Here is a 27,362-nt window from a genome sequence, read left to right as displayed (position 1 = left end):
GTATTTTTTTCCTCATAATGAGAACTCTGACAATTTACTCTTAACAACTTTCATCAGTTTCAATTGTATTTATCATGCTGTATATTACATGTCTAGTATTTAATTATAACTGGAAGTTGATATTTCTTGACTGCCTTCATTCATTTCCCTCTCCCTCCCCCACAAATCTGATTTCTTTCTCTATGGGTTTGTTTGTTTTTGAAGTATAGTTAGCCTACAATACTATGTTAGTTTTTGGTATACAACAGTGTGATTTAAATATCAATATTTCAAAATGATATTTCAAAATGATCATAAGTCTAGTTATCATCTGTCACCATGCATAATTATTGACTATATTCCCTACACTGTACATTTCATATTTAGGACTCAGTTATTTTGTAACCGGAAGTTTCGGTTGCTTAATCTATACCTATTTCTCTCCTTACCCTTCCCCCAATTACCTGTTTGTTCTCTGTATCTGTGACTCTATTTCTGCTTTGTTACATTGTTTTATAGATTATACATAAGTGAAGTCGTACAATATTTGTCTTCTTTGTCTGACTTATTTTACTTAGCATGATACTCTTTAGGTCCACCATGTTGACACAAATGGTAAGGTTGCTTTCTTTTTCCTGGCTGAGTAATATTCCACCACACACACACACACACACACACACACACACACACACACACCCCATCTTCTTTATCCACTCACCTATCATATCTTGGCTATTATAAATAATGCTTCAGTGAACGTGGGGTAAATATATCTTTTGAATTAATGTCTTCATTTCCATCAGATAAAGACACAGGACTAGAATTACTCTATTGTATTGTAGTTCTATTTTTGAAGAATCTTTATATTGTTCTCCATGTCTAGTCAGGTCCTCTGCCCATTTTTTAATCTTGTTCTTTCTCAGTGTTGTGACTTTTCATGTTTTTTTTGTGTGTGTGTTTCTATACAAATTTTCGTGGAGAAGGCAATGGCACCCCACTCCAGTACTCTTGCCTGGAAAATCCCATGGACGGAGGAGCCTGGTTGGCTTCAGTCCATGGGGTCGCTAAGAGACACGACTGAGCGACTTCACTTTCACTTTTCACTTTCATGCATTGGAGAAGAAAATGGCAACCCTCTCCAGTGTTTTTGCCTGGAGAATCCCAGGGACAGCAGAGCCTGGTGGGCTGCCGTCATGGGGTCACACAGAGTCGGACACGACTGAAGTGACTTAGCAGCAGCAGCAGCATACAAATTTTCGAATTATTTGTCCTAGTTCTTTGAAAAAATGCCATTGGTATCTTGACAGGGATTGCGTTGAATCTGCAGATTGCCTTGAGTAGCATAATCATTTTAACAATTTTAATTCTTGCAATCCCTGAGCATGGTGCCTTTCCATTTGTTTGTGTTGTCTTCAGTTTCTCTCATCAGTGTCTTACAGATTTCTGAGTACAGGTGTTTTGGCTCCTTAGTTTGATTTGTCCCCAGGTATTTTATTCTTTTTGATGTAATTATAAATGGGACTGTTTTCTTACTTTTTCTTTCTGATAGTTCATTGGTAGTATGTAGAAATGCAACAGATATCTGTGTAGTAATTTTATATCCTGTAATTTTTACCAGATTCATTGGTAAAGTTGCAAATTTTTGAACTTACCAAATTCATTTAGAATTTTCTATGTAGATCATCTTCAAACTAACAGTTTTACTTCTTCCTTTCTAATTTGAATTTCTTTTTCTTGTCTGACTTCGTATAGCTGGGACTTCCAATACTATGTTGAATAAAAGTGGTGAGATCTTAAAGGAAATGTTTCAGCTTCTCACCATTGAGTATAATGTTAGCTGTGGGATTGTCATATATGGCCTTTATTATGTTGAGGTGTATCCCCTCTACGCCCACTTTCTAGAGGGTTTTAATCATAAATGAATGTTAAATTTGTCACAAGCTTTTTCCTGTATCTATTGAGATGACCATATAATTTTTCCTCCTCAGTTCGTTAATGTGGTATATCGCATTGATTGATTTGCCGACATTGAACCATCCATGCATCCTTGGGATAAATCCCACTTGATCATGGTGTACATGTGTAATGTGTTGTTGAATTCCATTTGCTGATTTTTTTTGAGGATTTTTGTATCTCTGTTCATCAGTGATATTGGCCTATGATTTTTATATTTTCATGGTATCTTTATCTGGTTTTGATATCAGGGTGATACTGGCCTCATAGAATGAGTTCAGAGGTGTTTCTTTCTCTTCAGTTTTTTGGAATAGTTTGAGAAAGATGAATGTTAAATCTTCTTTAAATGTTTGGTAGAATTCATCTTTAGTAGAGACTTTCTGGTTCTGAACTTTTGCTTGTTGGAAGGTTTGTTTTTTTTCATTACTGAGTCAATTTCAGTAACGGGTCTATTCATATTTTCTGTTTCTTCCTGATTCACTCTTAGGAGATTGTACATTTCTAGGAATTTGTCCATTTCTTCTAGGTTGTCCATTTTATTGGCATATAATTATTTGTAGCAATCTCTTATGATCCTTAGTAGGTCAGCTGGTAAAGAAATCCTGCAATGCATGAGACCCCGGTTTGATTCCTGGGTCTGGAAGATCTGCTGGAGAAGGGATAGGCTACCCACTCCAGTATTCTTGGGCTTCCCTGGTGGCTCAGCTGGTAAATAACCCTCCAGCAATGTGGGAGACCTGGGTTTGATCCCCGGGTTGGGAAGATCCAGTGAAGAAGGAAACGGCTACCCACTCCAGTATTCTGGCCTGGAGAATTCCATGGACTGTATAGTCCTTGGGGTCGCAAAGAGTCGGACACGACTTAGCGGCCTTCACTTTACCTTATGATTCTATTTCTGTGGTGTCAGTTTGACTTCTTTTTCATTTCTGATTTTATTGATTTGGACTCTTTTTCTTGATGAGTCTGGCTAAAAGTTTATCGATTTTGTTTATCTTTTCAAAGAATAACTCTTCGTTTCATTAGTGTTTTTTTTCTTTATTTCATTTATTTCTGTTCTTATCTTTATTATTTCTTTTCTTCTACTAATTTTAGGTTTTGTTTGTTCTTCTTTATCTAGTTCCTTTAGGTGTAAAGTTAGATTGTTTACTTGAGGTTTTTCCTGTCTCGTGAAGTAGGTTTGTATCACTATAAACTTCCTTCTTAGAAATATTTTTGCTGCATCCCATGGATTTTAGATCATTGTGTTTTCATTTTCATTTGCCTCCAGCTGAGTTTTAATTTCCTCTGATTTTTTCAGTTCCTGTCTTGTGAAGTAGGTTTGTATCACTATAAACTTCCTTCTTAGAAATATTTTTGCTGCATCCCATGGATTTTAGATCATTGTGTTTTCATTTTCATTTGCCTCCAGCTGTGTTTTAATTTCCTCTGATTTCTTCAGTGACCCATTAACAACAACTATGTTCTGAAGGCACCAGAGATATGCACAGAAAATTTTAGAAGTTGTTGTTGTCCAGTCAGCTGCTCAGGCCTGCCCAGCTTTTTCGGCTCTATGGACCACAGCGTGCCAGGCTCCTCTGTCTTTCACTATCTCCCTGAGTTTACTCAAACTCATGTCCATTGAGTCGCTGATGCCATCTAACCACCTCATCCTTTATCTTCCCCTTTTCTCCTGCCCTCAGTCTTTCCCAGCATCAGGGTCTTTTCCACTGAGTCAGCTTTTTGCATCAGATGGCCAAAGTATTGGAGCTTCAGCTTTAGCATCAGTCCTGCCAATAAATATTCAGGGTTGATTTCCTTTAGGATTGACTGTTTTGATCTCCTTCCTGTCAAAGGGACGCTCAAGAGTTTTCTCCAGCACCACAATTCAAAAGCATCAATTCTTCAGTGCTCAGTCTTCTTTATCGTCCAACTTCCACATCTCTACATGACTACTGGAAAAACCATAGCTTTGACTATGCACTTTGTCGGCAAAGTGATGTCTCTGCTTTTTAATACGCTGTCTAGGTTTGTTGTAGCTTTTCTTCCAAAGAGCAAGCATCTTTTAATTTCATGACTGTAGTTATCATCCACAGTGAAAAATTTTGGAGCCTGAGAAAATAAAATCTGCCACTGTTTGCCCATCTATTTGCCATGAAGTGATGGGACCAGATGCCATGATCTTAGTTATTTTAATGTTGAATTTTAAGCCACCATTTTCACTGTCCTCTTTTACCTTCATCAAGAGGCTCTGTAGTTCCTCTTCTCTTTCTGCCATTAAAGTGGTATCATCTGCATATCTGAGATTGTTGATATTTCTCCCAGCAATCTTGATTCCACCTTGTGCTTCATCCAGCCTGGTATTTAGCATGAGGTACTCATCATATAAGTTAAATAAGCAGGGTGACAATATACAGTCTTGACTTACTTCCTTTCCCAGTTTTGAACCAGTCCATTGTTCCATGTCCGGTTCTAACTGTTATTCTTGACATGCATACAGGCTTTTCAGAAAGCAGGTAAGGTGGTCTGGTATTCCCATCTCTTGAAGAATTTTTCATAGTTTGGTGTGATCCACATATTAAAAGGCTTTTCTATAGTCAGTGAAACAGATGTTTTTCTGGAATTCTCTTGCCTTTTCTATGATCCATTGGATGTTGGCAGTTTGATCTCTGGCTACTCTGCCTTTTCTGAATCTAGCTTGTACACCTGGAAGTTGTCAGTTCACATACTGTTGAAGCCTAGCTTGAAGGATTTTTGAGCATTACCTTGAAAGTGAAAGTGAAGTTGCTCAGTCGTGTCGGACTCTTTGCGACCCCATAGACTGTAGCCTTCCAGGCTCCTCTGTCCATGGGATTTTCCAGGCAATAGTACTGGAGTGGATTGCCATTTACCTTGCTAGCATGTAAAATGAGTACAATTGTATGGTAGTTTGAACATTCTAGCCTTGACTTACTTTGGGATTGGAATGAAAACTGACCTTTTCCAGTCTCGTGGCCATTGCTGAGTTTTCCAAATTTGCTTGCATATTGAGTGTGGCATTTTAACAACATTGTCTTTTAGGATTTGAAATAGCTCAGCTGGAATTCCATCATCTCCACTAGCTTTGGTTATAGTAATGCTTCCTGAGGCCCACTTGACTTCACACTCTAGGATGTCTGGTTCTAGGTGAGTGACCACACCGTTATGGTTATCTGGGTCATTAAGACCTTTTTTGTATAGTTCTTCTGTGTCTTCTTATCATCTCTTCTTAATAGCTTCAGCTTCTGTTAGGTCCTTGCTGTTTCTGTCCTTTAGTGTGCCCGTCTTTGCATGAAATGTTCCCTGGGTATCTCCAGTTTTCTTGAAGAGATCTCTAGTCTTTCCCATTCTACTGTTTTCCTCTATTTCTTTGCATTGTTCACTTAAGAAGGCTTTCTTATCTCCCCTTGCTATTCTCTGGAACTCTGAATTCAGTTGGGTGTATCTTTCCCTTTCTGCTTTGCCTTTTGCTTCTCTTCCTTTCTCAGCTATTTGTAAGGCCTCCTCAAACAATCATTGTGCTTTCTTACATTTCTTTTTCTTTGGAATAGTTTTGGTCACTGCCTCCTGTACAGTGTTATGAACCTCTGTCCATAGTTCTTCAGGCACTCTGTCTCCCAGATCTAATCCCCTGAATCTATTCATCACCTCTACTGTATAATCATAAGGGATTTGATTTAGGTCATATTGAGCAGTCTAGTATTTTTCCCTGCTTTCTTCAATTTAAGCTTGAATTTTGCAATAAGGAGCTCGTGATCTGAGCCATAGTCAGCTCCGTATCTTGTTTTTGCTGATTTAGAAGCTGATATAGAAGCCTGTATAGAGCTTCTCCATCTTAGGCTGCAAAGAATATAATCAATCTGATTTCGGTATTGACCATGTGGTAATATCCACGTGTAGAGTCATCTCTTGGGTTGTTGGGAAAGGATGTTTGCTATGACCAGTGTGTTCTCTTGACAGAACTCTGTTAGCCTTTTCCCTGCTTCATTTTGTACTCCAAGCCCAAACTTGCCTGTTACTCTGGGTATCTCTTGACTTCCTACTTTTGCATTACAGTTCCCTATGATGAAAAGGACATCTTTTTTTGGTCTTAGTTCTAGAAGGTCTTGAACTGTTCGACTTCAGCTTCCTCAGCATTAGTGGTTGGGGCATAGGCTTGGATTACTGTGATGTTGAATGTCTGCCTTGGAAACGAACCAAGATCATTCCATCATTTTTGAGATTGTTCAGGTACTGCATTTTAGACTCTTTTGTAGACTGTGAAGGCTGCTCCATTTCTTTTAAGAGATTTTTGCCCACAGAGTAGATACAATGGTCATTTGAATTAAATTCGCCCATTCCCGTTCATTTTAGTTACTAATTTATATTATAGAAGTAGAGGAATAAGAATCAGACTGTGCCTGGGTAGGTCAGAAATGTTTCTGGGAAAGTCTGAAAGTGATTAGGGAAAGTTATTAACTGATATGAAGAACTTGTTAAGATTTAGCCAGGTTTGAGGAGCAAGTGCACATCTTGGGCCCTGTGAACTGATAAGCAGAGGCATGGATTTGGAACCTACACCTGCCTGTCCATTATGGAAAATGAGAGTGGCAAATTTAGTAAGAATCTGGTAAGAATTTTATCCTGAGGCTCATTAAGATGGTTGAGATGAAAAAAAAAAAGATGAAAGTGGTTGAAATGACTTCAGTTCTCAAACTTTCAAATGATTCTCTTGTCCCCTTCCCCTGGACACTTACCACAGCAAAATTTCTTGGAAGCGCTCTCTGTATTCACTATCTCCAATTTCTCTCCTCTCTTTCTTTGTTAAAGCCACTCCAGTCAAGTCTTCATCCCCACCTTCTACTCAAACTGCAAATGTCAAGGGTATCAGCCCCATGGCTTGAAATAATGTTAATATGCTAATAACTTCCCAAATGTGTATCTTCATCAGAGACCTCACTTCCAACACTGGACTTGTATACGCAGCTGTGTACTTGCCATCACGTCTTAGATGTCTAACAGATGGTTTCAAATTCAGTATGTCCAAAAGCAAACATTTTGATCTCCACTGCTGCTGCTGCTAAGTCGCTTCAGTCATGTCCAAACCTGTGCGAACCAATAGACGGCAGCCCACCAGGCTCCTCTGTCCCTGGCATTCTCCAGGCAAGAATAATGGAGTGGGTTGCCATTTTCTTCTCCAATGCATAAGAGTGAAAAGTGAAAGTGAAGTTGCTCAGTCGTGTCTGACTCTTCGCGACCCCATGGACTGCAGCCTACCAGGCTCCACCGTCCATGGGATTTTCCAGGCAAGAATACTGGAGTGGGTTGCCATTTCCTTCTCCATTTGATCTCTAGTCTTTCAATAACTTCTCTGTCCACAGCCTTCTCCATCTCAGCTGATGACAGTTTAAAAATTTCAGGGATTTCCCTGGTGGTCCAGTGGCTAACACTTCACACTCCTAATGCAGGGGGTCTGAGTTCGATCCCTGATTGGGGTGCTATATCCCACATTCCGCAACTAAACATCCTGCATGTCACAACGAAGATCACAGATCCTGTGTGCTACAGTTAAGACCCAGCACAGCCCAATAAATAAATACAAATAAGTAAATGTTTTATAAAAATGAAAATTCCAGTTAAGTCGAAAACCCTGGAAACCTCATCAATTCCTTTAGTTGTCACACTCTACACTTTGAATCAGACAGGAAATCCTAGCTTGAGAAAACATCTAGAATCCCACCTCTTCACTTCCACTGCTTCTGCCTTGATCTGAGCCATCCTTATCTCTCACCAGGTTTACAGGAACAGCCTCCTAACTGGTCATCTTATGCTTACCTCTGCTCCTACAGTGTTCTCTACACTGAAGCCAGAGTGGGCCTTTTCTCAAAGGAGGTTGCAGAGCATTCCTTTATTCAGAGTCCTGCAGTGCCACTCCATTTCTCTTAGAATAAAAGCTAAAGTCCTTACTGCAGCCTACAAGACCCTAGATGACTTGGCCCCTATTCAGTTCAGTTCAGTTCAGTTGCTCAGTCATGTCTGACTTTGCAGCCCCATGGGCTGCAGCATGCCAGGCTTCCCTGTTCATCACCAACTCCTGAAGTTTGCTCAAACTCATGTCCATCAAGTTGGTGATGCCACCCAACCATCTCATCTTTTATCTTCCCCTTCTCCTCCTTGCCTTCAATCTTTCCCAGCATCAGGATCTTTTCTAGTGAGTCACTTCTTCGCATCAGGTGGCCAAAGTATTGGAGTTTCAGCTTCAGCATCAGTCCTTCCAATGAATATTCAGGACTGATTTCCTTCAGGATTGACTGATTTGATCTCCTGGCCCCCTGTTGGGTTTTTTATCTTATTACTCTCTTTATCGGAGAAGGCAATGACACCCCACTCCAGTACTCTTGCCTGGAAAATCCCATGGACGGAGGAGCCTGGTAGGCTGCAGTCCATGGGGTCACGAAGAGTCGGACACGACTGAGCGACTTCACTTTCACTTTCATACATTGGAGAAGGAAATGGCAACCCACTCCAGTGTTCTTGCCTGGAGAATCCCAGGGACGGGGGAGCCTGGTGGGCTGCCGTCTATGGGGTCACACAGAGTCGGACACGACTGAAGTGACTTAGCAGCAGCACTCTCTCTATCTGCACAGGCCTTTCTCACTCTAGGGCCCTCTCTGCTCCTTTCCTTGTGCACAAATGGCTCTTCCCCCAGAAACCTGTGTGGCTCACTGCTGTATTTTCTTGAAGTTTTTGTTCAGTGTTGGTCACCTCCTCACTGAATCCTCTCCTGATTACCCTTTCAGAATTTTAATCTTCCCTGACCATCTTGGCACCCTTGATTCTCTTTAACCTGCTCTTTTTTTTTTTTTTCATGATACTGTAATTTTAAAATAGAGCATACAAATTTAAAATTATATTTACTCTTTGTTATCTGTCCTCCTCCCGTATCAGTTACTGCAGTAGAACATAAACTTCACAAAGGCAGAGATCTTTGTTTTGTTACTTTTATATCCCAGGCACCTGGAATAGGGGATGGAACATAGTTAATGCCCAATAAATGATTTTTAAAATCTTATCAAAGTGTGTGTGTGTGCATTATATATATATATATATACACACACACACATATACATGCATGCCAAGTCAATTTAGTCATGTCCAACTCTTTGTGACCCCATGGACCATAGCTTACCAGGCTCCTGTGTCCATGGGATTTTCCAGGCAAGAATACTGCAGTGGGTTGCCACGCCTTTCTCCTATATATATATGTGTGTGTGTGAAATTTTAATAACTTTTCATGAACTGAGCAGAGCATGTAACCAAAAACAGAGCCTTAACTAGCACAGAAGCTGCCAAGGGCTCTTTTAGTCGCTGTCCTCCCCCAAGGCTAACTACTATCCTGATTTCTAAGAATATATATTAGTTTTACTTGTTTTGTACTTTATTCAAATGGAATTGTATAGTAAGTGTTCTTTTCTGTCTGCTTTTTATCAACATTGTATTAATGAAATTAATTACATTGTTGCATGTAGTAGTTCATTCTTATTGTTATGTAATAATAGTCCATTGTATGAATATAACCCAGTTTATCCTGGATGAACAAATTTAAGCCCCACATCCTTTCTGTCCTTTGTGTCACCAGAGTTGTTGGGAAGAATTAATACACAGAAAGCATCTACCCAGTATATAGTAGGTGCTCAATTAAGGTTAGCTATTAATTTTGTTATATGCAGATACTTTATTGAACCCACATAGATCTCTTCCTCATCTGAAGTCCTATCCAGTTACTGTAGCACTCTTAAGATGCCAACCTGGCTTTACCACTGGAAAGGGCCAATACATGTGACCTTATGGGCCTGGTCTCTCCTCGGGACATGAAACAAGCTGGGCCAACTTGATTTTTGTTTTCCAGGGAGTAGGGAAATCTGAAACAGTGGCCAGCAACTCGGAGTTGCTGGAGTTAACTGGACTGGACCTTTGGGGGAAGAGTTCAGAAATAAAGGCCTGGGAACTCTCAGGCTTCTTGCCTTCCCTGAAGTTGGCTATTTAATCCTATCTGCCATCCAGAGATCCTGTATTCCTGGAATCTGCCCTCAGTACTCTCCTAGTACAAGCCCCTTTTCCTTTTATTAGGCTCAGTTTTTGTAGCTTGCCTCCAAAAGGACCTCAAGACTCATTTTTGCTTGAATTATCAGCCGTTAAAGTGTTGTGAATCCTTAATTGAATAACAACAGTTCTTTGATCTATCCATCCATCCACTCAAGTTTTAAACATTATTGAGGGCTTGTGATATGTCAGGCACTGCAGGGTAGATCCTCTTATTCTCATTTTCAAATGAAAGACTCAGAGAGGCTGAAGGATTTTCTGAGGTTACAAAGCTTATAGTAATAGAGGATGTTGGTTCAAGGTAATCTTTGCTCTTCATCATGAGCTTGAGCTATTTTTTTTTTTTTTTTTTGTCTATATATGTCTTTTCATCCCACTTAAATTCCTTGAGGTCAGGCTATCTTATACATCCCCCCTGATGGACAAAATCATCTGCTGTGTGGTAAATATACTACAGAATTGTTGATGGACTGCTCATATGGGCAAATCCTTGCTACCCTTCTCTCAAAGATGCTTCACCCCTTCCCAAACCCAGGGGGGAAAATCAAACAGTAACCAAGCTGAATTCATCTGAAGGAGGATAATTTATTTAAGTTAGTCTGGCTCTGGTTCACAATTTTGTCTTCTTTTTCTATGTTGGAGTCATTAGAAGCCCCTTCAATTCCACCACACCTCCCTCACCACAAATCAGGGCAACTCAGAGATAGCTTTCTTGGCTGGGAGACCTGTTGGCTTCTCCTGTTCTCTTGCTTTCTCTTCATACATCAGGATCCTGGTTGAGATGGGAAGAGACACGGGGATCAGAGGACAATCTTCTCAAGAGAATAAGTTTTAGTGTGCTGTGAAAGTCCAGAAAAGGATGAGGGTTGTGAGGGTGGGAGGAGAAGGAGAAAGGTCAGGAGTCAGAGTCCTGGGGGCCTTGGGGACCAGAATCATGGATGAGAATAGGACCTGGGAAGGGTCTCTCGAAAGACAGAACAGAAATGCACTCTGGGCTATGTGTAGAAGGTGGGCCTGGGGATGGAGGCAGGGGAAGAGAAAACAGTTAAGTGTAGGAGAGGCTGGAACTGGACTCTCACATTTTTAGAATGGCAGATCTCTTGCCCAACATCATCTTGAGAAAGTCAGAGTAGCTGAAAGTCTCCCCAGGGCCACTGGATACCTCCATGATTAATTTCTTTAGCTCCAGGTGGGTCTTGGGAACCCCAAGTTTCTCCATCATTCGCTTCAGGGACATGATATCTGGAGGCGCAGAAGATGGGGGTGAGAAGAGGGAACCTCCACCATCTCATTACTATTCCCCATCCTACTCTGGTGGAGAAGGAAACGGCAACCCACTCCAGTATTCTAGCCTGGAGAATTCCATCGGCAGAATTCCTGTAGCCTGGCAGGCTACAGTCCATGGGATCGCAAAGAGTCAGACACAGCTTAGCAACTAACACACACACACACACACACACACACACACACACCCTACTCTGGTCACTGTCCTCTCTCCCAAACCACTGGAAATGGAGCACTGTAGGAAAGACCTCCCTCTTGTAGATCTGCACACTTCCCCCAAATCACCCCTTTCTCACCGATACCTCCGTCTTCATTCAGGTCAAACTCCATGTATTTCTCTGGATGAGGGGAGAAAGCAGAGAGGGTCAGCACTGGCTGGAGGGTCACAGGCAGAGGCAGGGCAGGGATTGAGAAAGGGGTTGCAGATGGGAGAAGAGGAGGAAGAGATGGGGCAGGTAGAGGAAGTAGGGGTTGGGGAGCTGAGGGGCCCTGTTAAGCTGTCGGGAACCAGAGAGGGTACTGAGAGAGGGGCAGGCCAGGGAAAGGGGCTGTTACTAGGGCAGGAACAGAGGCAACCTTCCTTTTTCCCACCTCAAAAGTAGACTGTGTGCTTCCCTGGTGGCTTAGTGGTAAAGAACCGGCCTGCCAATGCAGGAGACACAGGTTCAATCCCTGGCCCAGGAAGATCCCATATATGCCACAAAGCAGCTAAGCCCAAGTGCCACAACTACTGAGACTGTTCTGTAGAGCCCAGGGAACCGCAACTACTGAAGCCCTCTTGCCCTCAAAATGAGAAGTCCATGCAGCACAACTAGAGAGTAACCCCTGCTCCCCGAAACTGGAGAAAAGCCTATTGCGCAATGAAGACCCAGCAGCTCAGCCAAAATAAATAAAAATAAATAATAAATAGATAAAATTATTTTAAAAATATAGACTTTGTTTCTTCTGTCCTTTCTCCCTGGGGAAAGCCTACCCTCCTCACCCCCTTCTCCACCCCTACAGTTGTCCCCTCACTCTTGAAGGCTTCCAGTTTGGAGGGCAGGTCCTCATCACTGCTGTATTTGGGATCATCCAGGAATTGCTGTAGGGGGAAAGCAAGAACCTGGGTAGGGCCCCCCCCCCAGTCCAACAACAGCCCCCATCCACCCCACCCACTGCCCTGGCCAAGACCCTTCCTTTTACCTGGTTGATTTCATTGATTCTCTCTTCCTGCTGGGCTTTCCGCAGCCCAAAGGCTTTTCCTCCTGAAGGAGCGCAAAGGTTAATGTAGCTTCACCCCACCTTCCTCTCCTCACCCCCAAGCTCAGCCTGAAGCCATTACAGTTCTGCTTTCATAAGCCAGCTTCCCAGCCCCTGAGCCCAGTACTGTCCAGCTCCTTTCCCCCATTTTAGAATCCTGCCTATTCCACCTTCCCTACCCTGTAAATCCCTAGTTTCGCTCATAGCTCAGCAGGTGCTGGTTGAGATGTTGGAGGAAACAACACAGACTGGGTGCCTTCTCTGTCTGCCAGCTCTCCTCTCCCATCAGCTTCCTGGAGGCCTGCCTCCCAAACTTCCCCTTTCCCCTCATTCCCTCCTCCTCTAAGTCCTAGGCCTCACTTCCTCTTCAGCTTCTGCTGACAGTAGCACCCAAGAAAAAGGGGGAGTAGGGTCTAGAAAGGAGACGAGAAAATAACATTCTTTATTCCTCTAAAGGAGAGCCCAGGGTGTACATGTAAGAAATGCTCTGATAAACCACGGGGGAAGGTCTGTAAGACCCCAGGGGCATTGATTCTCAGGAAGAGAGAATCTCTGAACAGGTCTGGAGTTTCAGGTGACTGAGGCCCAGGTTTCACAAGTCTGGACATGCAGGTTTGGATAGGAAGCTGAGGAAAGGCGGACTAAATTTTTCTGTACTCTGGACCGGAGAAGAACCTGAAGTCGCTGGCAGATCCGGGAGGGTGGCGAGATGGGTGCAGGGTCTGGAAAGGGAGAGACACTTCACTTCCGTCCTGGTGGCTCCAGAGAGGCACTTGGAAATACAGAAGTGTCTGACAAGGGAATCTTAGTTTGTTTGCTTTAGGATATGCAGTGTAATCCCTTCATCTTATCTCCTTTGAAATTTTCAGTGATGTCTACAGATCTCTGAAATTTGAGAATTTAAGTACAATCTTTGGTGGGAGAATTCCCTGATGAATCAGTAGTTAGGACTCCAGTGCTCTCACTGCCTCAGGCCCAGGTTCAGTCCCTGGTCGGGAAACTAAAATTCCACAAGCTGCGTGGCACAGCCAAAAAAAGACAGTGGATTCTTTGGAGGCCGGTGGTGCTGAAGGAGACAGTGTTAGTGGATACAAGAGCCAAGGGTGAGGCTGACCTTAGGGGTGTGAGGGATGCTGGTCACTGTGGGTTCGACAGAGTGGGAGTAGCTCCCCACTCCTTACTCAACAGAGTGGGCAGCAGCCCCTGATAAATGCCCTCCTAGGCACACTCCTTTGGGCTAGTGGCTCTAGGGGAGACGAGGACTGTGCATCCCCCTCACTGAGACACTTCTGTCTAAACTCCCTGCACTAAGCTCCAGCCACAATCTTAGCACTGATGGGCACACCTTTGCTTTTCTCTGTCCCCCACCCCCACCCCAACCTATTTCCCCTTCTGCAGAAGGGAGTTTTCACTTCTCACTGCCCTTGCCCTGACCCATACGGGTTGGGGAGATGCTGGAGGGGACTCTAGCCTCTTGAGTTCCCTTTATTGCTATCTCTTCCTCTGCAGGGAAGACTGCAAACCTGCCCTCCCGAAGGTCTCAGTGCCTAGTGGGGGAAATCCATTTTTTAAATTCATATGCTCATTCAACAAATGTTTATTGAGTACTTACTATATGCCAGGCGCCTTGCTTGGCCCAATGAGCCAGGTAAACGTAAACTCTGGTCTTCATGGACAATCTAATTAAGGAAGACAGATAAGAAAAACAAGTATATCAAAGATGGTAGGTGCCTATGGAGAAGAGCAAAGTAGGGAGGAGGATAGGAAGGGCTGCGTGGACTGCAGATTTAAATAGGGTGCTCAGGGGGACTTCCCTGGTGGTCCAGTGGCTAAGGCTCTGTGCTCCCAATGCCAGGGGCCCAGGTTTGATCCCTGGTCAGGGAACTAGATCCCACATGCCACAGCTAAGAGTTCTCATGGCGCAATGAAGATCGAAGATCCTGTGTGCCGCGCTAACATCTGGCGTGGCGAAATAAATATTACTTAAAAAACAAATAAATGAGGTGCTCAGGGAGGCTTCCCTAAGAAAGGGATATTTGGGTAAAGATTTCAAGCAGGTGAAGGAACAAGCCTCGTGGATATGCAGGAGAGGAGCACTTCAAGCACAGGTAACAAAAAATGCAAAGGTCTTAAAGTGAGGACATATCTGGATGTCTGAGTATTCGTGAAGCAGCAGGAGGCCAGTGTAGCTGGAGCTGGGTATGTGAGGGGAAACAGAGGCAGGAGATGAGGCCAGATTGCCTATGGCCTTGTAGGCTGTTGGGGAGAATCTGGCTTTTATTTGGACTGAGATTGCCTCCCCACGCAGCCTTTCCCTGAAGGTGACTTGGCAGACGACCAAGGTGAGGCAGAGCTGAGATGCTCAAGAGGACTCCCTGGGAAAGAGAAAGTGACAGCTACTCTGACCATGGGCCAAAAGTGAAGAGCAAAGAGCAACAAGATAGGCAAATGAGTGAAACTCAGCATAAACACAGACATGGGAAAGCCTGTGAAGAGCAGTGATGCAAGAAGATGCCTCCCACCCAAACCCAGGGGCCTCTGCTACCCCACCCCACCCCACCCCACCCCATCCTCCACAGACAGCAGAGAGTCTGCAGTCAGAGCTGAAGGGGAGGCGGGGCCTCTGGGCAGAGAGCTGCCAGGGAGCCAGGAATCCACCATGAACCTGGAAATAAGGGAAGTGGGTAACTTTCTGACAGTGAGGCTGCAAACTCTAGATCTCAGCAGAGACAAGCAGTCTCCTTAAAGCAGTGGCTCTCAATGAGTGATCCTTCCACCAGCATATGTCAGAAATGGATCCATCCCAGACCTACCGAATCAGAAATTCTAGGGGTGGCGTCCAGCAATAGCTTTTCAACAAATGCCTCAGATGATTCTGACACACTCAAGGTTGAGAGCCACGGATCCTGAAGTGACTGAGTGACTCCCCAGCCTGCAGGACTTGCTGTACTCACCAAAGGTATAAACTTGGCTGAAGTATGTGACATTGGGCAGTAGGACTATGGGTCTTGGAGACAGAAAAAAGGAAGAGTCTCCAAGACCAGGGCTGTTAGTCTCCAAGCCAAGCAGTCAGGGAGAGAATGCTGAGCTGGCTCAGGAAACGGCCCTCTAGAACCCTGTGATGTTAGCATCCTTTATGAGCCTGGTGCCCTGTTGCTAAGGGGTAGGGGGGCCTTGATATGGTTCTACACTCTGCAGGGGAGCTCCTATTAGAATTAGGCCCCCTGGGTACCTCCACAAAGAAAACACACTGGTCAGAAAGCTTGTCTGTGTGTGTGTGTGTGGGAGGGTGGCATGGATGTCTTCTGCTTGCCCCCTCCATTTTGCCTCTCCCACTCTGTTCTCTGTCCCAAGAGACTAACCTGTACAGACCATGCCAAGGGCACCTCTGACTTCTGGCTGTTTTGGCTGATGGGGAGCCTGGCAGGAAAACAGCAGGGCGGGAGAACATTAAGTTAAGGGTATTCATTCCTCTGGCTCCTTTCCTACAAGGTCACTTCAGGCTGGCTCACACCTCCATCTATGGGCAATGCTCCCCTCCAGGCAACCTGCTCTACATGATCTGTCCTTTTCCAGGTTTCAGAAGTCCAGGGAATAAGTCTCAGGAGGTCTGTGAAATTTGGAAAAGATGAAAAAGTACATCCTCTTCTCACATCCAGCATTATATGTGTCACCTTGTCAAAGACCACTTCACAGTTTAAAGTTATTTTTTAAATTAATTAATTGTATTTATTTGGCTGCCCCAGTCTTTTAGTTGCCGCATGTGGGATCTAGTTCCCTGACCAGGGATCGAACCTGCGCCCTCTGCATTGGGAGCACAGAATCTCAGCCACTGGACCATCAGGGAAATCCCTAAAGTTCTTACTCAAGCCAGCAACAATGTCTTTTATACTAATATACCTTTATTAAAATCTAACTTCAACTTGCCTGCATTTTAAATCTCTTGTCTTATCATGTGGTAGTAAGTACATGCTTATTCTATCCCAACATTTATTGATATTTTGATAATTGAAACAGTGTAATGGTTTTACTTTGTTATGTATTTTTTAATTTGATGTACCAGAATGCCAAAGAGATTTATGGCACAAAATGAGTTAGAGCCTCTGCAGTAATCTCTTCTCTGCTCATCCCTTTGGGCTGGGGTCGCAATATCCCTTATGATTCAATAAACCCCTCTGTGCTGTGCTGTGCATAGTCACTCAGTTGCAGACGACTCTTTGTGACCCCATGGACTATAGCCCACCAGGCTCCTCTGTCCATGGGGATTCTCCAGGCAAGAATACTGGAGTGGGTTACTATGCCCTCCTCCAGGGGATCTTCCCAACCCAGGGATCAAACCTGGGTCCCCCTCATCGCAGCCGGATTCTTTACCATCTGAACCACCATGGAAGCCCCTGAATCCCACTGCTGCTGCTGCTGCTAAGTTGCTTCAGTCGTGTCCGACTCTGTGCGGCCCCATAGACAGCAGCCCACCAGGCTCCCCCGTCCCCGGGATTCTCCAGGCAAGAACACTGGAGTGGGTTGCCATTTCCTTCTCCAATGCATGAAAGTGAAAAGTGAAAGTGAAGTCGCTCAGTCGTGTCTAACTCTTCTTGACCCCATGGACTGCAGCCCACCAGGCTCCTCCGTCCATGGGATTTTCCAGGCAAGAGTACTGGAGTGGGGTGCCATTGCCTTTACACCTTTGTAAATACACTATCTCCTCAAACCCCACTACACCCTTGTAAATAAACTATCTCCTCAAATTAATCAAATTTGAAGATATGATTTCCGGCCGGGACCCTGAATGATCCCTGTGTGTGTGTGAGAGAGAGAGAGAGAGAGAGAGTGTTGGGGGAACTGGGAAGTAACAGGTCTCTGGTCTCTGCAGCCTTATTTCTTATTGTAAATGAACAGAAGGGCATCCTGGTGTTTGCACCAGACAGGAATTGGTTAACAAAAGGCTTTCACTGAGGCCGGAGAACAAGTGAGGATTCTGAGCTGACAAGGGACAGCTCCATAGAGCCATAACCAACTCACCAAGATTGCTACTGCCAAAGACTTCTCTTTTCTAAAAAGCCTCCTTGTAGAGCTTTGAGGGGAATGTGGCAGCAGTTTATTTCTAAATTTCTCTTCTTGACACCTGTAAAGAAATTGGAAACACACACACACACTACATTTTCAGTGAAGCTAGGAGATACAGAGTGCCTACAAGCTCCAATTTATGCATCTATGTGACCAAATTCCCCACTGAGCAGGCAGTCCCAGGCATCCTTCCAGAAAACCAGGCGAATAGGGAGGGTCCCAGTGACTGCTTAAAAAAAAAAAGCAAATATTCCTTCCTGGGAGGAAAGGCCTAACACCTGGAGAGAAAAGCTGAGAGTGGTGCTGACTGAGCAGATTCAAATACCAGTAAAGGTGGAGACAGAATGCTTTTGTTTTTTAAAAAATATTTCTTTATTTGTCCGTGCTGGGCCTTAGTTGAGGCACGCGGGATCTTCAATTTTTGTTGTGGCATGTGGGACCTAGTTCCCTGACCAGGGACCAAATCTGGGCCCCCTGCACTGGGAGTGTGGAATCTTAGCCACTGGTTCAGTTCAGTTACTCAGTCATGTCCAACTCTTTGCAACCCCATGGACTGCAGCATGCCAGGCTTCCCTGTCCATCACCAACTCCCAGAGTTTGCTCAAACTCATGTCCATTGAGTCAATAATGCCATCCAACCATCTCATCCTCTGTCTTCCCCGTCTCCTCCTGCCTTCAATCTTTCCCAGCATCAGGGTCTTTTCCAATGAGTCGGTTCTTCGCATCAGGTGGCCAAAGTCTTGAAGTTTCAGCTTCAGCATCAGTCCTTCCAATGAATATTCAGGACTGATTTCCTTTAGGATGGACATTGGACCACCAGAGAAATCTGAGAGAATGTTTTAAAGCACCCAAAGGGACCCAAAGGCAGCAGATCTCAGAAAGTGCCAGCAAAATTCTCCTTTTAATATTAAGTTCATCACATTAGGTGAACTTGGGAGACAGCAGCCTGTGAGCTCTTCTGTGAAATAAAGAAGCCTAAGGCTGGGGGTGGGCAGTAAATGCTTGCTTAACTGGGAGAGGTTCTCAGAGGTTGTGGAGGTAGTGGCTATACAGAGGTACCAAATTTTAAGGAAAATGATCCATTGTTATGGCAAAAGAGGGGCTTCCCTGGTGGCTCAGATGTAAAGAATCTGCCTGCAATGCTGGAGACCTAGGTTCAATCCCTGGGTTGGGAAGAGCCCCTGGAGGAGGGCATGGTAACCCACTCCAGTATTATTGCCTGGAGAATCCCCATGGACAGGGTAGCCTGGCGGGCTACAGTACATGAGGTCGCAAAGAGTTGGACACGACTGAGCGACTCAGCACAGCTCATGGCAAAGAGAAGGAGTCCTTGAACTTGTAAATCTGGAAAGCCATCCTGCCCCCTGTCCCAAAGGTCCTCCTGCTAATAGTTTAGAAGAATCTAGCTCATTTTTTTTTTAAACTTAAAAGTTTCTCTCTCTGTTTTTTAAAAGACATTTATTTTTGGCTCTATTGGGTCCTTACTGCAGTTTGAGGACCTCTCTTGTTGCAGAGCACAGCACAGACTGTAGAGGGTGGTCTCAGTAGCTGTGGTACCCAGGCTTAGCTTCTTCCACGTGTGGAACCTTTCTGGAACAGGAACCGTGTCCCCTGCATTGGCAGGCAGATTCTTAACCACTAGACCACTAGGGAAGCCCTCTGGCTCATTTGGATGAGTAACAAAAAGAAGTGACCAAAACTTCTGTTCAATGAACTATGAAAAAAAAATGTAAAGAAGAGGAACACAATTTTCCAAAAGATGACAACACACCAGAAATGTATTGCCAAAAGCAGGTGGAAATTGTTTCCCAAAATTTATCATGAATTGAAAAACAACAAAACTTAGTGTCAGCTTCTAGCAGTGATGGAAGGACGCCTGTCAGAAATGCAAGTATGCCCAGAAAAGATGATGGGTAAGATGGGGGTATTAACAGGAACAGGAGGAGAGGTGTAGAAGGGAAAAAAAGACAGTCATTTCAAAAATATACACTAAATTTAATGAGAAGGAAGCATTTTATATACAGTCCTAATTTTTTAAATCATAGATAACTGTTGTGAAATGTTTTCTATTTTAAAAATCTGAGTCGTTGTTTATCATGAACAGCTTTTGTAAAATGCTTTAATTGTCAAACCCACGCCCCTTGCAGTGGAAGCAAGAAGTTTTAACCACCAGGCCACCAAGGAATTCCCGGTTAAGTTTTATACTATTTAGTAAATTCTGGTTTTAGGTTTTTTAGGTCTGTTTTCTGACCACTAGGAAAACAGAAAAAGTTTTGTGGTGGTCAGAAAACAGAAAAAGTTTCTCAACTTACTTCATAAGATTAATATAACCTTGCTCCAAAAGCTAGGCAAGGCTTTTGAGAAAGAAAAATTATTAAACAATTTCCTTCATGAACATAGATGCGAGAAAAAAATATTAATAAAGCTGGTAAAGAATCCGCCTGCAATGTGGGAGACCTGTGTTCAATCCCTGGGTTGGGAAGATCCCCTGGAGAGGGGAAAGGCTACCCACTGCAGTATTCTGGCCTGGAGAATTCCATGGACTATAATATATAGTCCATTGGGTCCCAAAGAGTCGGACATGACTGAACGACTTTCACTTTCACTTTCAGGATAATTTTTATATGATTGGAGTGACCTTTGTTTTGATGATTTTATAGCTACCTGGGCTTGGTGATCTTTTTGGTGGTTAAATTTTGAATGTCTGATTCAACTTCTTTAATGGTTTTAGGAATATCAGGCTTCTAATTTTTTTTGAGTCAGTTTTGGTTATATATTTTTCTAGAAAGTTATTTTGTCTTATCAAAATTTGTAATATAAATATCTAATGTATCAGATATTGCATTCCCTATAAATTACTTTTCTGTGTATATGTGTATGCCTTTTTTCTTCATGCTTCACCAGTTTGATGGGAGATTTTTTAATATAAGTAGTCTCTGTAAATATGTATTTTTCTGTTCTAGTGTTTCTTTGTTTTCTAGTTAATTAATTTCTAAAAGTATCTTTATTATTTCCATCCTAAATTTTGGGTCATTATTCTGTGTACTTTTTCTAATTTCTTGAAATATCTGTTCAGTTCATTGATTTTCAAACTTTCTTTCCTAATCCTCACATTTACTTTCTTCCATGAATTGTTTTAGCTACATCTCACAGCAGTTTCGATAGGCAGTGTTTTCAGCCATTCAATTGTAAATAATTTTTTTTTTTTTGGCCATGACGTGCGGCTTGTGTGATCTTAGTTCCTGGATGATCCAGACCCTGGCAATGAAAGCACTGGATTCCAACCATTGGACCACCAGTGAACTCCCATTCAAAATATTTTAAATTCCATTATATTTTCTTTTAACATTTCAATTATTTAGAAGTATGTTTTTAAAGCTTATAAATATATTAAAAATGCATTTTTAAAAAGAAAGTTTGCCTTCTTTTTTAAAATCTTTATTGAATTTGTTACAGTGTTACTCTGCTTTATGTTTGGGTTTTTGGCCACGAGGCATGTGGGATCTTAGCTCCCTGACCAGAGACTGGTCCCACACCCCCTGCCCTGGAAGGTGAAGTCTTAACCATGGACCACCAGGGAAGTCCCAGAAATGCAGTTGTAAATTTTCCAAGCCCATGATAAATATTCTTGTTATTATTTTATGTTGTCATGGATGTTGGTCAGGAATTGTGTTCTAAATGATTTTGATTCTTTTTTTTAACATCTATCTGTGTACCTGAAAATAATGGATATTTTCTAATTATTCTAATATTCTACATAGTCCCATTCGATCAAGCTTGTTAATTGTCTGTTTTCACTCTTTCATGTCTTTAGTTATTATGTGCTTGTTTGATTTATCAGTTTCTGACAGATGTAAGGTAAAGCCTTCCTCTAATATTCACTTTTTTAAAAACAGGAATCCTTGCACAAGAGTCTTCAGGCACCCAGAAGTGGTCCCAGCCAGCTAAGTGGCAGACTTAGGAAAGGTTTCTCAGTGGGGGTGGTGGGGGCAGGGTGATCAGTCCTCAGAGGGAAAGGTGAGCACTTCGCCATCCTTAACTCATTCTCCCACTCAAAGGGAAATCAGGGAGAAAGAGGGTGAGAGATGGAGAAGGGGAAAGAGGTGTCCTGATGGGGAGGGACAATGTGGAGAAAGATGGGAAAGCAGAAAGAGATGCAGCATGCAGGTAGAGAGATAGGAAGACACCAGATAAAGATGGTGAGACAAAAAAGAGTTGTGGACAGAGACGTATGAGAGACAAGGACAGAGGTGAGAGCAAGATCAGGGAGGATGAAGATAGGGTGCCTAGCACATGGAAGGCACTCAGTAAAGGCATAGTTGAATAGATGGATGAGCCTTGATACTCAGAGAGGGAGGCCTGGAATAGATACTGAGAAGAAACCACTGTCCATCAGAGAAGCAATGTCCTGGTTTCATCTTGAGATGATGCGGGCCTTAGCTAGAAGTAAGAACCAAGAGGCAGAGAAAGACCCCTAGATATCCCAGAGGCAGAGTGGTTAGCACTTGGGGATTGTTTGGACGGGGGAACAGAAGGAGAAGGCACCATAGGACAAGTCCCGGGATTTTGCTTTGAATGTCTGGGTAGATTGTGTTTCCATTCACTGAGGTGGGGAATGTAGAAGGCTGACCCAGTTTGGGTGGACACTGATGGTTTTGAAATGCCTGTGGAATATTCTGGGGGATATGCCTAGAGGGCAGTTAGATATTCTGGACTCAGATTTCAGAAAAAGGCCTGAGGCAAAGGTTGGAGATTGGGATGGAGATACAGGTTGGGAATAGCATTAGTTAAAACTGTGGCTGTGCCGTTCCTTTCTCCAAGGGGTTTTCCCAAACCAGGGATCAAACCCTGGTCTCGCAAATTGCAGGCAGATTCTTTACCATCTGAGCCACCAGGGAAGCATCTTGAGAGAATTGCCTGGGTAAGCCCATGGTAGATGCTCAGTTAGTTGAATAAAAGTAGGAGAAACAACCCAAAAGTCTACCAACAGGAAAATGGTGTGAAAGCGCGTGTGGCGGGTACAGGAGCCGGAGGGACTCAGGTCTGGTTGCTTTTGTGTCCTTGAGAAAGAAGAGTTAAGATGGAGAAAAGATCCGAGGTATGGGTCACATAGAGTCAAGGTGATAGTTGGAGTAGACAAGGCAAAGCAACTGTGAAATTGGTGTGTTGAAAAATAATTGGCAAGTTATGTGCAAGAATGTTCACAGGAGATGTATGCATAATACCCAACCAATAGAAATAACCTAATACATCATCAAGTGAATGGATAAGCAAGCTGTGATACATCCATAAATGAAATACCACTCAGCAACAAAAAGGAACAAACTACTGATATACCTGGATCAAAACAGATGAATCTCACAGGCATTATGCAGAATGGAAGAAGCGGGGTACAGGAGTGTATGCTATATGGTTCCATTTGTATGAAGTTCAAGAACAGATTAAACTAGGACTTCCCTGGTAGCCCAGTGGTTAAGAATTTGCCTTGCAATGCAGGGGACGCAGGATCGATCCCTGGTCAGGGAACTAAGACCCCACATGTCTTGGAGCAACTAAGCCCGTGTGCCGCAACTACTGAAGCCCATGTGCTCTGGAGCCCTCGACCAGCAGCTACTGAGTGGGTGAACCACAACTAGAGAGTCTGTGTGCTGCCGCAGAAAGATCCGGCATGACACAACGAAGACTTGACACAGCCAAATAAGTAAATATTGTTTTGTTTTGTTTTTTAAAAAAGAACAGACTAAACTAATCTATAGGAGTATAAATCAGTAGTTGCTTCTGGGAGAGGAAAAGGATTGACCAAAGAGGGGCATAGGAGAATTTTCTGGGGTGATGGAAATGATCTGTATATCAGTTGCAGTGCTATTTACATGGGCTCGTATCTTTGCCAGAGGTTATCAAACTCTACACTTAAGATCTATGTACTTGACTGTAGTTGCGGCTCATGGGCCACAGAGTTTGGGGCTCAGTGGTTGTGGTGTGTGGGCTTAGTTGCCACAGCATGTGGGATCTTCCCAGACCAGGGATCGCACCCATGTCTTCTCCATTGCAAAGCAGATTCTTGTCCACCAGAGAAGTCCTTGGATGGAATTTTTTCAAAAGAAATGTTTACTAGCTACTCAAGAAGAAAGACAAGAAATAGGAATAAAAAAGTTATGGAATGGATGTACAGATATCTCTGGTTTGATAAATCTGACCGTGGTCTGTCTTAAGGGCCAATAAACTCCCAACTTAGAACAGGAAAAGAGGTGAAAAAACAAGCTCTAGGAGTTGGTGGACTCCGGGAGTTGGTGATGGACAGGGAGGCCCAGCATGCTGCGATTCATGGGGTCACAAAGAGTCAGATGCGACTGAACTGAACTGAACTGAGGAGTTGGTGGTGGACAGGGAAGCCTGGTGTGCTGCAATACATGGGGTTGTAGAGAGTAGGACAAGACTGAGTGACTGAACTGAACTTTACTGTAAATATTTATATCTGTATATAAAAATATCACATACACGGACATTGTCTTCTAGAGAGATGGCAGAGGTTGAAATAGAAAGCTGGAGAGCCAAGGGCCTGCTCTTGGTGAATGTGAGGGAGTTGGACCATGACACCAAGAAGGAGAGGCAAGAGACTTCCCTGGTGGTCCAGTGGCTAAGGCTCTGTACTCCCACTGCAGGGGCTCAGGTAGGATCCCTGGTCATGGAACTAGATCCCACATACCTCAACGAAAGATCCCATGAGCCACAACTGAAAGATGCCACAACTAAGACCTGGTGCAGCCAAGTAAATATTAAAAAAAAAAAAAAAAAAAAAAGAGGGCAAGGGATGGGTGAACCTCTGAGAAGTCATGGTTAGAGATTGAGAGTATAACCTGGGAGCCATTAATTAGTCAAAAAATATTTATAAGGACTTGACTGGAGACGTTGGAACAACATGGAACAACAGACTGGTTCCAAATAGGGAAAGGAGTACATCAAAGCTGTAGATAGTCACCCTGCTTATTTAACTTATATGCAGAGTACATCATGAGAAATGCTGGGCTGGATGAAGCGCAAGCTGGAATCAAGATTGTGGAAGAAATATCAATAACCTCAGATATGTAAGATGATACCACCCTTATGGCAGAAAGTGAAGAAGAACTAAAGAGCCTCTTGATGAAAGTGAAATTGGAGAGCGGAAAAGTTGGCTTAAAGCTCAGCATTCAGAAAACTAAGATCATGGCATCTGATCCTATCACTTCATAGCAAATAGATGGGGAAACAGTGGAAACAGTGGCAGTATTCTTTTGGGCTCCAAAATCACTGCAGATGGTGACTGCAGCCATGAAATTAAAATTGCTTACTCCTTGGAAGAAAAGTTATGACCAACCTAGACAGCATATTAAAAAGCAGAGACATTACTTTGCCAACAAAGGTCCGTCTAGTCAAGGCTATGGTTTTCCAGTGGTCATGTATGGATGTGAGAGTTGGACCATAAAGAAAGCTGAACGCTGAAGAATTGATGCTTTTGAACTATGGTGTTGGAGAAGACTCTTGAGAGTCCCTTGGACTGCAAGGAGATCCAACCAGTCCCTCCTAAAGGAAATCAGTCCTGAATATTCATTAGAAGGACTGATGTTGAAGCTGAAACTCCAATACTTTGGCCACTTGATGCGAACAACTGACTCATTTGAAAAGACCCTGATGCTGGGAAGGATTGAAGGCAGGAGGAGAAGGGGACGACAGAGGATGAGGTGGTTGGATGGCATCACCGACTCAGTGAACATGAGTTTGAGTAAACTCTGGAAGTTGGTGATTGACAGGGAAGCCTGACACGCTGCAGTCCATGGGGTTGCAGAGTCAGACACAACTGACTGACTGAACTGAACTGAACTGAACTGACTGACTGGAGAAGTTCCCCACGTCTCACCCTTGCCAACACTTGGAGGAGGAAACACTAGGTGAGATGGGGTCACCTGTGCTATGATTCCAGAAACTCTTCTGTGTTTTCACCTCTGTTCTAAGTTGGGAGTTTATTGGCCCTGACCAGCCTCAAGGCAGACCACTGTCAGATTTATCAAGCGAGATGTGTATACATACATTCCACAACTTTTTTATTCCTACTTCTTGCCTTTCTTCTCGAGTAGCTGGTAAAAGTTTGTTTTGAAAAATTCCATTCAAAGACTCCCTTAGTGGATAAGAATCTGCTTTGCAATGGAGAAGACATGGGTGCCATCCCTGGTCTGGGAAGATCCCACATGCTGTGGAGCAACTAAGCTCATGCAGCACAAATACTGAGCCCGGAACTCAAGGGCCCACGAGCCGCAACTACTGAAGCCCGTGCTCCTAGAACCTGTGCTCTGAAACAAGAAAAGCCACCGCAATGAGGAGCCTGCACACTGCAACCAAGTGTAACCACTGCTTGCTGCAAATAGAGAAAGCCTGCAGAAAGCAACGAAGACCCAGCACAGCCAAAAGTAAAATTATTAAAAAAAGAAAAATTCCATCCTTGATTTTGCCGAGCTAATTAGCACAGGTTAAAGTTCTTTAGAGGCTCTCAGAGTTATTGAATAGGGTCCTTGAATCCCCACATACACCAGGATTTATTCTAGATGGTCTTTAAAACAAGCCAAGTACTATCTTCAGAATCCACAACATTTTGGGATATTGGAAATCTTAGGTAGCAAAAAGAGGTGGAAAGAGCAAAAAACCTTTGAGTTCAGGCCCAACTGTACCACTGGTCATTCTCGCCCAGGACTGACAGGGAGAGAAAGGCTAACATAACATACACTGACTCTCCGCTACAGTGGGGTCTGGAAACCGACAAAAGCTACTCCCATTTTACAGATGTGTAAGTGGTGGAACCATGATTCCCGTTTACATTGCCTTGACTTCTAAGCCTCATTGCTCTGAGACATGGAGTAGTGCCATGCGATCAAGTCTGTGAATTGCAGTTTTATCTTCAGGCCAGTTGCCCATTCCAGCCCCTCACCCCCACTCCACTGGTGGCGACCTTCCCTCCTTCCCCAAATCATGGGATTCTCACAGTTGACTGGAAGAGACAGTTTGCGCCACATTCACCCTTTGGGTGTGAGGATGGGTTATTGACAGGACAAGGCAAGGTATGGAACAGAGCGCAAGCTACAGTTAAGGCCCAGTTGTGAAGAGCCGTGTACTGGGGCCTCAGGCCGCCCCATGCTCTGTGGCCACCAGGGGGCGGTCCTTGCCTTGCTATGCCACCACTATCTCCACACCTTCTGGTTAGATGACCCTGAAGAGGCTGCCACTCCACTCAGTGAACGGCTGAGTCAGTCCTTCCCAGACTGTGAGGTACCCATCCTTGTCTAGGTGGTTCAGAGAGGTTCAATAATTTGTCCAAGATTAGGTAACTAGTTTGTAGGCGAGCTGGCGTTTTGAGCACAGCCTGACTCCAAGTCAGCATTCTTAACCATAAAATTACAACTTATCCAAAAAAAAAAGCTCCAGATCACTGCTGTGGAAGATGGAGAACTGCATGATCCATGAGTGTGCTGTGAAACAGCAAGAAACTTGGTCAGAAAGAAAGAATATGGACCGCTATAAAGGGAGTCACAGAGAAACTGTGCGGTGAGGGCTGGGCAGATTTCACCCAGCATTTGTATATATCATCTTTCTTTTCTATGTGTTGTGTTATCTCATGTAGGTGGCTAATACATATACAAAAGTGTGTGGCACACTTGTACTAATCCCTGTGTAACTTTGGACCTATGTGTAACACAAAGTGTCTTTAAAAAAAAAAAAATTAAGTAATCTTGGCCGTGTGG

At 43.6% G+C, this 27,362-nt stretch overlaps 2 protein-coding genes across 2 annotated transcripts in view; one reads left to right on the top strand and one right to left on the bottom strand.

Annotated features, from left to right (window-relative positions):
- Window positions 1-27,362, top strand: part of NCR3 (natural cytotoxicity triggering receptor 3) — a 32,853-nt gene that overhangs the window by 1,797 nt on the left and 3,694 nt on the right. The window lies entirely within an intron of this gene.
- AIF1 (allograft inflammatory factor 1) lies at window positions 10,574-12,850 on the bottom strand. Its single transcript, XM_006041935.3, has 6 exons — window positions 12,711-12,850; window positions 12,475-12,536; window positions 12,307-12,373; window positions 11,589-11,630; window positions 11,088-11,250; window positions 10,574-10,780 (listed from the first exon to the last, which is right to left on the bottom strand). The coding sequence occupies exons 1-6, from the start codon at window positions 12,733-12,735 to the stop codon at window positions 10,696-10,698; spliced, it is 444 nt and encodes a 147-aa protein (XP_006041997.1). The 5' UTR covers window positions 12,736-12,850; the 3' UTR covers window positions 10,574-10,695.

Source organism: Bubalus bubalis, chromosome 2 (assembly GCF_019923935.1).
Source record: "Bubalus bubalis isolate 160015118507 breed Murrah chromosome 2, NDDB_SH_1, whole genome shotgun sequence".
Classification (NCBI taxonomy): Eukaryota; Metazoa; Chordata; class Mammalia; order Artiodactyla; family Bovidae; genus Bubalus; species Bubalus bubalis.
This window is presented reverse-complemented; position numbering and strand designations above follow the sequence as displayed.